The sequence below is a fragment of the Aegilops tauschii genome, chromosome 4 (genome assembly GCF_002575655.3).
Source record: "Aegilops tauschii subsp. strangulata cultivar AL8/78 chromosome 4, Aet v6.0, whole genome shotgun sequence".
NCBI classification, from domain to species: domain Eukaryota; kingdom Viridiplantae; phylum Streptophyta; class Magnoliopsida; order Poales; family Poaceae; genus Aegilops; species Aegilops tauschii.
The window spans coordinates 510,787,491-510,799,107 of record NC_053038.3 but is presented as its reverse complement, the minus strand read 5'-3'; the positions used below and the strand labels follow the sequence as shown (position 1 = coordinate 510,799,107).

At 43.7% G+C, this 11,617-nt stretch overlaps 1 protein-coding gene and 1 long non-coding RNA gene across 2 annotated transcripts; one reads left to right on the top strand and one right to left on the bottom strand.

Moving 5' to 3' along the window:
- Window positions 1-986: 986 nt before the first annotated feature.
- On the bottom strand, window positions 987-4,294 carry LOC109748440 (uncharacterized). Its single transcript, XR_012182672.1, has 4 exons — window positions 3,416-4,294; window positions 2,708-2,906; window positions 1,243-1,490; window positions 987-1,133 (listed from the first exon to the last, which is right to left on the bottom strand). It is a non-coding gene; the product is annotated as an uncharacterized lncRNA (long non-coding RNA).
- A 6,119-nt stretch (window positions 4,295-10,413) lies between these two features.
- LOC109748439 (uncharacterized) lies at window positions 10,414-10,866 on the top strand. Its single transcript, XM_073497918.1, has one exon. It carries the CDS (start codon window positions 10,414-10,416, stop codon window positions 10,864-10,866), a length of 453 nt encoding a protein of 150 aa, XP_073354019.1.
- The last annotated feature ends 751 nt before the right edge of the window (window positions 10,867-11,617 follow it).

The window sequence follows — 11,617 nt, the reverse complement described above, 5'->3', positions numbered from 1 at the left end:
GTACCGTGCACTTACGCATACAATACAGAGATCTAGTGAAGATTTGGAAGCCAAAGATTCTACTAAAAATTGAAAAGGTTATGTGGTATTTTTGAAGAGGAGTTGTGCTAATAAAAAACAATCATATCCATCATAATTTGCAACAAGTGTAGTTTTTTAATCACGATGAGACTCTCAAACACCTTTTTTAGTGCAAATGCGCTCTATATGGTCAGTCATATAATAACATTCAATTTATATGCACCCACAAGTGTTGTCATATATTATGGTTACTGACTTGATTAGATTTAGTACACTAATAAGGGTGAGAGAGCGTCTTTCTTAATATGGTCGTGTTGGCTATGTAGAAATTAGTTTATTTCTGATGGCAAAATAACTCCACTCCTTTACAGGTTATTACGGAGTACCAACCGATATTCAAGGTGGTGTATATGCTATTGGAGTGGGTGGCCAGGGATGTTTTATCCAATATGGGTGACAACATAATCTCAGAATCGATCCACCACCTCTTTTGACATAGGCATAACTAGGAAATATGCCCGTGCGTTGCAACGGGAGAAAAAACTTATGACATGCCCATCCACTATGAACACCACCACATCCCTGTGGCCTATGCAAGTCCTTTGACACAACGTTGAGCATGTGATGCAACCTCCACTCTACGCCCACAATCCATGGCGTCATCCAATAGCAATGCACAATGCTGCTTTACAGGGATTCAAGGATCATGGGGGAGTTCTTGTCCAAATCGGGATTCAAGACGACAAATAAGCTTCAATGAAACCAGGATATTAGTATCTCTCAGTTTCTCTCTTTAGCAAAAGCCTATAAAGGAGATTTAATAATTTGATTTCCGATTCACCTTGCTTTCTACTGGGCAACTGGAATTTGTTACTCCAATAGGTAACAAACCACTAACTCCATCTTAAATTTTCATAGCCACACTGAAGTTATACTGGTTCCAAGTTTTATTCGGCTACCCCAAGTAATCATCAACCAAACATGCATATTATATTTTGTAAATTGGCATTTCCATTCCTGTGTAGCACAAATTTCACATACCATGTTTACATACGGATCCTTGTAGCCACCAGTTGCCTACATGACATAAGCCACTCTACTGCTTCAGCAACCTGCAAATTCCCAACAGAGATATGGACACAGATGAGGCGGTGAGGCAACAAATTTTAGAACATCTTAATCCAATAGTTGGATTTGATTTGGAGGAAGAGTTCTACTCACCAGTGCAGAGCCATGCTTGTTACAACGTTGTTATTGATGGTGGCACAAATGGATGGCTGTCTCTGTTGCCAGCGTCGCCTTCTGCAGCGATAGCCACTCCATGATCGAGTGGGCCTTCCTCGGAAAACTCTCACAACCACCGCTCATCCACGGAGGTCGTCGACATCTCCTCGACATTGCGTTGTATGAACACATCTCCCGTGATGGTGCTCCCCTTGCTGGCCACTCTGCTGCCCCTCTCGCACTCCCTGACAACAACTCCTATAGTATGAATATTGGAATGATATACCTATAACCGACAAACTGAAACACCAATGGCAAAACAACGCTTGATATTCTTACTACAACAGAAAAGTTCAATATTGTCAGCATATGATTCTATAGTACATACAAGGACATTTGCGTGTGAGCTTAATTACATATGAGAGGACCTTCAGAGCAGTTTAAAAAACTACATGGTCAGAAAAGAAAAAAATACAACTGAATTTCATCAGCTTGATTCATGTTGTTTTGAACTCTACCAAGAGAATAAGATGTCAGTATCCACTGTCAGTAGTTGCAGTGTGGCAACTAATTAGTGGTAAGGCAATTAGTTGGATATTCTGAGCTCCTCCTACAGCTTTATAAATGATTTATGTAGAGAAGAACGGCATGGTACTAAGGCAGTAATAAGTAATATTGAAATCTTCTCTGCATATCATCTATAGTATTTGCAGGTTGCAGGATGGTTACATCAGATTCCCATGAAAGGTCAAGGAGACGTAGACAATACTAACGGAAATAGCTTCAGTTCAGTTCCACTTTGTTTTGCTAACACTTCTAATTTCTAAAGGATCGTGGATACCTCTAGTAAACAACTACTGGGAACCGCAAAAGATATCTTGGGTTTTAACCAGCTGATTCAAAAACCAAGGGAGCCAGATTAGAGATGCTTCAGTTCTGTTCCACTGTATGTTTCCTGCATACAGTTCGTATGCAGCTGTACTACCCTGTATTTTTTAGAAACACCTTGTACTACACCCCTTCTTCAAGAATGAAAAGCCAATCTGGCATTTTCATCAAAAAAAGAACTCTTCGTTTCTAAGGAAACAATCTAAATCCAGTATGTAATTTGAAGTTCGAATTTTGTTTTTACTCAACAGTATCCACTAAATGTACGCAGTATAATTATGTTTCAAGTAATATAGACAAGCTATGTAATAACTAATAAAAGATAAATAAGGTGTGCCATAATGAGAACAAATAGTCATACAACAAATAATAATATCAAACCTAACCCTCTAACTCTTGTCAGTAGCTTGTATCAAGTTGGAAGGCCCGTGTCTGAATTATTGGAAGATAAAACACATCAAGTCTTATAACATAAGAACATGGAACCATAAAGAGCATTTACTCAGGCATGTTCACGTGGATCTGGAGCATTGCCCATATGGTGGACAGAATTTTATTAGTGAAAGAAACAAACCAGTGTCATCCATATCCTCAAATTCCATATGAATCAGAAAGTGATGACAATCCTCGAGAACAAGCCATATATTTAGTATCGATCAGTGAGCAGCATCATAGAAGTGTTATTTATTTGGTTTCTGGCAGAGAGCAGCAATATATATAAGGGGGTCAACGCCTTCTTGCGAACTCCCAGAAATGCATGATCATGTTCCTGCCTGCAAGTAACAAAAGACTAAGCACTTAGCTTAGAATTCAATGTAAAAAATGTCAACAAAGAACATGTAAAGGGGATAAGTACACCATTGATTATTTCTCACTGGAGCGCTACACTGGATGCATGGCATAGGAGGAAACTCTTATTATCCAATGATTCAGATGTATATGGCTACAGCACACAGTACTGTTGAAATGCTAGCAGAAGAAAGATTTCATGGTAGAACGATTATCATTAAAATCACAAGGCCAAATGGACAACAATTTAGTGGGGCCCTGTGATTTTGGGCCAACAGTGTTCGTATATTTTCCGGTGCATATATCCCAAAGAACTTGCATCACTTTCTTGCTTTTATTGTAACACCAGTTGATTGACCACAAAAATGATAAAATATTCTTAAGGAAAATTTCTTCTAGTTAGAACTGAAGCCTTTTGAAGTTAGCAACTCATCTAGAGTGTCTTGCCCAACATCAAGAAATAAGGATGAGAATGAGGAATGAAGGATTCAACCTGGGCAGATAAAAGTTAATGATTTCCAAAATTGTTGTGGTGGACAGAGCAGCGCAGATGCAGCTTGATCTCGTCCTTGTTGAAGTCGTTGATGAAGAGGTCCAGATTTTAACACATAGATGAGCAAACAATTCCCCTATGCATCGCTGGCTGAGAACAGTGATAACAGCTTTTGAGATTGATCTTAGGCTTCCTCCTCTGTGTCCACGAGCTGCAAGTCAGCCTCTACCTCTGAATCGGTGTGCTGACGACGGGGACAGGAGCCTGAGAAAGTGCGGCACGCTGCTGTAAACTGAGAAGGGGAGAAGAGGCCTACTGCCATGTTACTGACGGGCTAGGCTGCTGTCTGCGCTCCCCCTCGCCGACCAGCTTGGACCTGCAGGGTCCCCGGCAGCATACATGGCTGGAGATCCGGAGAGGCAGGGCTCGGCGAGCAGGGGCGGGGCATAGAGCGCGGCAACCGCGGCCAGAGCCTCCGCGTTCGTGTCGCCGTAACCATCAGCCGGATCCAACGCGCGCGATTCTGACGCTGCCCTGTCTCCTGCGTTTCCTCCTCCTCCTCCTCCCGGCCATTTCCCATGGCGGCGAGGAGCGTGTTGAGCAGCCCGTCGCGGTCGGCGGCGCGTGCTCGAGCCGACCGGTGCAGGCCCGAAGCGTGGCGGCCTGGGCCTCGGCGTCGGCGAACCGCGCGCGGAGGACTCGGACGGCGCGGGGAGGATGGCGCGGCGGAGAGGAGGCAGGCCGGGGTGCGGGGAGGACGGCAGCACGGCGCGGCGGAGGATGGCGTGGCGGAGGATGCTGGCCGGCGGCAGCGAGGCGGCGGATCGAGATGGGGTGGGAGATGCGGTCGCTCGATTCGGGGGTGTTTTTTTCTCAAGCGGCGAAACGTTTTTTTCCACTTATTTACTGGACTGCGGGTTTATTTTCATAAAAGTCAAGGAGTTTTCTGTAAAAATGACGATGACGTGCGACCAGAAACAGTAGCTGCTTTATTATTAGGGTAGATTTGGGACACCTAGGTGTCCATCCTCCTTGACTTTCCACCACTCGATTGCATTTAGATGTGTGTTGTTGTGATGGCTGATTTGGAAATAATAATGATAGAATCATTAATTGGAAACGTAATTAAGGCAATGAGAGTAACATGCATGGTAACAATTATGTAGTGCATTAAATAGGAAAGAGAATGTCACGCATGGCAATGGTGCATATTTGAGAGATATTAATAGAAATAGGAGAGAGAGAAATCAAAATTAATGCGTCATGATTTGTATAGGTATATGAAGATATTTTTCTCATACATATATTTAATAAAAGATATGTTGTACTCTTCTGTGGGACGTAGTTTTTTTTAATTAGGTATACGATACATTGGGTATACGATACCATGAGTATGATACCTAGGACAAATGATGAGTATATAAATTCTGAATTTAATATTGTGGGTATATCATATTTATTTTTGGTACGTCCTATTTACTATCATCTTGGGGTATGTCATCTTTATTTTGAGTATACAAATACCGAGTATGATACCTAGGACAAATTCTTGCGACATGCATGGCAAATTTATTTTGAGGTTTCTCCACACCCATCATATTTTTGGGTATATACATTGCGTCTCGTTGGTAGGTATCTGATACCTCGGGCATCTGCCAATGATTTCGAGTACGTACACCATTTAGGTACATACATACCGGATATATGTACGTACTCATAATATTTCGAGGTATCCACATACTCATGATGTTTGTGGGTATATTTATTACGTCTTGTTAGAAGGTATTTGAGATACCCGAGGTATATCTATAACTTTTATTTGGTGTAATACCTCAGGTATGTGTATATTCTTATACACATAATACCACCGGTATATGTATATTTTTCATTAAGTATAATACTTATGGTATATTTATAATTTATAAGATAAAATAGCCTTTTATGTGTATAGTTTCAATTGATATAATGCATTAACATAATATTTAGAAAGGAATTATTGCTAGGAAATCAACATAATTATGTTTTTTTTGGAAAGCAGTCATTGACCGTTGAGGAGATAGTGCATGCAAACGAAAAATGGAAAGCTAGTATTTAATGGATTGCATGTCATGCTAGTATTTAATATATAGGTAAAATGCTGTCTATCATAGCTTGCTACAGAACTAGTTAAGGGTCGCTAAACTTTTATTGGTTTAAAAGTTATCAAAAATTATGAAATAAATATGGGAGCATCTCTCTAATGTAATAAGATGATCCAACGGAGGGATTGTCAGAATATGCAATTATGTGTCCTCGGCAAAAATAATAAGCATTTCAGCTCACTGCGACATAAATATATACTGAACTATTTGTTTTATTTTTTTGTCCCGGACACATACAGTCGTATTTTTTTAATTCCTCTGTTGGATCATGTTATATTATAGGTGTGTTGGTTCAATATGTTTTTCAGAATTTTTTAGAACTTTTGCACCGTTGAAACCCTTAACTAGTTCTGTGGCCAGCTATTGTATACAATACTATAACTTTAGTATTGCTGATATGTCGGGATTTGTTTCTTTTTTTTTGTAAGACTATTCGTGGGTGGTTGTGTACATCCTAACTATGAAGAGGAAGTGTTACTTATCATGCTTTATATCTTCTTGATGTTACATTTTATGTTAATAAAAGTATTCTTTATCGGGGAAAAGTTGCCTCATACCTTATAGCAACTCCGGTAGATTTTTCAAAACCCCTCTGCACACTTAAACTATTAATTAGAACTAATTCATTTCAACAATTTCATTAAGTGGTTCTCTATTCCTAAAACAAAAACACTAACGCCCACACGTGTGGCAATATTGCAACTCGCCCATACGCCTGGATCACGTTCAGTTAAGTTTGCGCGAATCTTGACACACCGAGGTAGTTTTCGCGTGTCACGTAGGACAAGGCCGGTGTGTGGGCGTTGGCGGTTGCCAACTGCGCTGTGTGGGCGAACTAGTTTCTGCCCACACACCCACCACTTAGTCCACGCGCGTGTGGGCAAACTGCTTTTCGCCCACACGACAGTTGTACGTTGTTGGATGGCAACTACGGTTGAACGTACATGGCAACTAGGTAAACACACATGGCAACTATGACTCGTTTGCCAGACGGCAACTGCAGTCGCGCGTACGTGGCAATCAGGCAAACATACATGGCAACTGTGATTAACCACACGTGGCAACTAGGTAAACACACATGGCAACTATTGTTTTACCATATGTGGCAAGTAGTTAGTCACACATGATAACTATGGTTTGATTACACACGGCAACTATCATAAATTAGACATGGCAACTATAGTTAACAAAAACAGAGAGTTGCCATGCTCTTACAACCATATTTGCCTTCCCGGATAACTACATCTGCCATCCCGGACGGCAACTAAATCGTCATCCCGCGGGTACCACTACTACAAAAACAGCTATAGCCAATATGGACACTAATGGCGCATGTACATGTGGTGCGCCATTACTAAATACTAATGGCGCACCACATCCACGGTGCGCCATTAATAATTTTTTTTTCAAAACTACTAATGGCGCACCGTGGGAGTGGTGCGCCATTACTAGTCAACTAGTGACTAGTAATGGCGCACCACTCCCACGGTGTGCCATTAGTAATTATGTTTCAATTTTTTTTCAAATTTTTTTTATTTTTATTTTTTAAACTACTAATGGCGCACCATCCAACGGTGCGCCATTAGTAATTTGGCCCAAACATTCCACCGAATGCACACCCCCCTCCCCCCGCGTGGACCGCCTTTTCAGTTTTTTTTTAAAAGAAAATGATAGAAATGTAAAAAAAAAAGAAAATAAGATTCCCATTGATATGTGGTCTAGTTGTTAGCAAAATTTACAAACATGAATTTTTGACTTTTTTGCAAAATCTCTCGAGAATTTGTAAAAATGGGCATAACTTTTGCATACGAACTCGGATGAAAAAGTTTTTTATATGAAAAATCATCTACTCGAAAAGTTAGATACGGGGCTTTTAAGATCCTCAAAAACCCCGTTAAACATTTTCAAAATCCTCAAAAACCTAACAGAAAAAAGATACGGGGCTTTTAAGATCTGGAGAGGCAAAGAAATTCAAAAAAAATTAAACTTACTAATGGCGCACCTGCCCATGGTGCGCCATTACTATCTTCCCGCCTTCAAAATTCAAAATAAATAAATAAAAAGTTACTAATGGCGCACCTGTCCATAGTGCGCCATTAGTATCTTCCCGCCTTCAAAATTCAAAATAAATCAAAAATAAATAAATTAGTAATGGCGCACCTGCCCACGGTGCGCCATTACTATGCCGTATATATGGCTGGGCGTGTCCTCTCCTCCTTACCTCTTCATTCTTCTCCTCCACTCCACCTCTCCTCCACTCCATCTCCTCCTCTCCTCCACTCCATCTTCCCTTCTCTCCTCCACCATACTACCCTCCTCCTCTCCGGCGACCTCCTCCTCCTCTCCGGCGACCTCCTCCTCCCTCCTCTCCTCCCCTCCCCTCCCCTCACGGTTTCTCCTCCCTCCTCTCCGGTGAGCTCCTCCTCCCTCATCTCCGGTGAGCTCCTCCTCCCTCATCTCCGGTGAGCTCCTCCTCCCTCATCTCCGGTGAGCTCCTCCTCCCTCCTCTCCTGTGAGCTCCTCCTCCCTCCTCTCCTCCCATCCCCTCATGGTTTCTCCTTCCTCCTCTCCGATGCTCCGGTGAACTCCTCTCCGGCGACCTCCTCCTCCTCTCCGGCGATGTAGGCGAGCGCCTCTCCGGTCACCTCCTCCTCCTCTCCGGCGAACTCCTCTCCGGCAAAAGAACACGGCAAAAGAACGTACAAAATCCAAAAACGGGAACAAAATTTGAAATAATATCGTGCAAAAAAACGAGCAAAAAAAAGAGCAAAAAATGGGCAAAAAAATCGCGATCCAGATCCAAATTCAAAATTCAAAAATAACAATGGCGCACGGTGGGGGTTAGACGGTGCACCACTACTATTTTCCCGCCTTCAAAATTCAAAAATACTAATAGCGCACCGTGGCCTATACTAATGGCGCACCAGTGGCCTATACTAATGGCGCACCGTGGCCTATACTAATGGCGCACCAGTGGTGCGCCATTAGTAGGCATTAGTAAAAAATACTAGTGGCGTGGTACTAGTGGCGCACCAGTAGTGCGCCATTAGTAGGCAAAACTGGTGCGCCACTAGTAGGCCTTTTCCTAGTAGTGTACCTATTTGTAGCTGTGCTAGGACGTGTGGGCATATTTGCTTCATGCCACATGCGCGGGATGGGGATGAGTAGTACTTGTTGGTCGTGCGGCACGAAGTAGTTGCGCCCATACGAGTGGGCAATTCTACTGTTCGCCTACACACAACCCGTGTGGGCTGCCCCCTGCTCATGCCACACACGGTGTGTGGGCGAATGTCTATTATGCCACACATGTGGTGGATATCGGCGTCCTTCCTAAAAATATTAGAGTGTCTTCTAAAACACTCATCTAGTAGTCTTTATACTCAATCTATGAATATTTTTTTGGGCGTCAACAAAACTTCACGCTCCGCCCGCAGGTAACGTCATGGGATAGCAAACACGCCGCCACCACCATGGCTTCCACACCGATCCATTCCCATGCTACCCCTCCCTCTTTTGCCTCAGCTCATGTGTGGCACCACTGGAGATGACATAGCCATCCTCCTCCTCTCATCGGCGCCGCCCCGCAGTAGTGTGCCACCCCTTTTCCCTTCGAGCAACCAGTGCAGCGCCGCCATCTGTGCATATCACATCGGTGAACCGTCGCCTCCTCTCCCATCTCCTCCAGACATTCTGTCTAAAACTATTATAGAGGTTGTCATTTTAGTTAGTCGGCACTTAATTAGTTTTTTCTTGGTGGTGATTTTTTAGTTGTAATTAATAAACTGAAAAGGATCAAGTGTTGCTTAGTCAAGACTAATGATAGAAAATCTACAATCTAGCATATCTATTGGTTGACGGCCATATTTCAAAGGCCATAGATATTGGGATATCAATATTATGGTAGTATGGACTCACATTGATATATACACCATGGTGGTCACTTATCCCCCTTGAGACTTGATCATTTATTTCGTTTGTGTGTTGTTGATGTTGCCCCAGCAGACTATTTAATTTGATGTTCTATCTTCCATCCCCCCCCCCCCCCCCCCCCCCCCCCCGCCCCCCTCTCTGTATGTACCTCCGTTAGCGTTTGGTTATATCATATTGGTGGTTTGTTTATAAAGTGGTGCGTGTAGCCTTTTTCGGCATCGAACACCCATGTTGGGCACACTCGTTTTGAGATGTGGTGAGAAGTTTTATTAGTTAGTCCCAAGTAAAATCTATGGGCCATGTCCAAACTATGATGCCGTTCGTGTGAATCAGCCTGCTTAGGGACTATCCAAAAACTACATTGTGATTCTAGTCACGGTAGACCAAGATAGGGTTTGACCCTCCGACTTGAAGAGAGATATGGCTTTGGGCCTCCTGAGTGATCACTTTGCATGGCATTGAGACTGCTGGCTATGGGTCAACCTTAATCAAGAATTTGTATCATGAGTTCGAGAACAGATCTAGATAGCGAGCACCCAAGGAGGACAAGTAATCACCTTGAGCTTCACAATGTATTAGTCGATTTCTGTTTTAACCCAACTTGAAAGGACACCAGATGAACACGGTGGCATGCGCAGCGCGATTGGAGTTTTTCTCGCAGCACAGCCAAGGAAAGGACATCGAGATGGCGACGGCAGTGGCCCTGCTCTCTCCGGCCGTACATACTCTCGCTGTATCGCCTCGCAGTCGTCGTACGCAGCGTGTCAGGCACCCCGTACCTCAAGCATCGGGTGATGATTTGATTTCATCTGCGCGCTGCTCCTTTTGTTTCAGCCAGAAGAAGAACCAGGTACTCATGCATAAATGGCCATTACCATATACTCTCCAGTTTGTAGCTAGTCTTTGTACGTAGCTAGCTGGGCATACATGGACCTGTCCCTGGCCTTGGGTCGCCAGGAAACCGACGACAGCGGGGAGGCCGGCCGGGGAGCGGGCAACGGCGGCGTGGCCGGTGATGAGGCACGGCCTCTGTTCCCGTGCCTCTTCTGCGACAGGAAGTTCCTCAAGCCGCAGGCCCTCGGTGGCCACCAGAACGCGCACAGGGAGGAGCGCGCGGCCGGCTGGAACCCCTACGTCTACGACGGCCAACCCGCTGCCAGCGCCGCCTCGTCTCACGCCGCCGCCACCGACAACTTCATCCCTATCGCCACGCACGGTGGTCGCGGGGGCGCCGCCCCACCGCCCCTGCATGTCGTTCCTGAGGCTGGCACGCTGGCTTCGTCGGTCCACGGCGTGCGTGTGGCAGCCGGCCCGTTCTCCGGCGTCCACGACGACGTGGGGGACATGCTAAGCTCGATCGGGAAGGTCACCGGCCTTTGAGCCGGCGCCGGAGAGCAACACCAGCGTAGATATCGACCTGGAGCTGCGACTCTAGCAGAGTTAGCTACCAACGACATGCATCTTGCAGGATTATCTTCCAGCTCTCTTCATTAATTGCCTTTATGAATCTATCTTTTGAAGGTTTGTGTTGCCCTTCTTCAGTTTTTGTTTTGTTTTGTGAAGTGCCTTTTATTTTTTCAGACCGATGGTTCGTTAACTTATTCAAGCATGACCTACTTGCCATACTATTGAGTAATTTCAAATATTATTGCATCGCATCGTCAAATTGCTATATCTCTGTGATTGCTTCATAAATAATACTACTATCTCTTTTTTTGCGGGGTCATAAATAATATCTCAACGTGGTTCTGTCTTAGAAATGTGTTATGTCCAACATTAGAGTATGCATATGTGTTCAATCGGGCACGAATAAGTAGCTTTCTGTTTTCTCTGTAACTTTCTTAATAAGACAGGTGGCTAGTGCATTTGTGTGGCCAGAATTTATTACACATTGCTGTAACTAATCATCGATCCATGCATCTGAATGGGCCAGCTTAATCACGGTTAACCAATGATTTCTAAATAAATAGAAATTTCCTATTGCTTGGAAATATAATTTGTAACGTGTAGTTTTCCGTTGTTACCAACTTACAAGTAGAACGTCTTTTGAATAAGGAACTTCATATTAGACACTTTATATATACATATATATGGTTCGGAACTAAGTCATGGACCTGATGTTTCTTATTTG

Bases quoted from the DNA above. Each gene is read 5' to 3' on its own strand.
- LOC109748439 (XM_073497918.1), top strand. From the start codon at position 10,414: ATGGACCTGTCCCTGGCCTTGGGTCGCCAGGAAACCGACGACAGCGGG.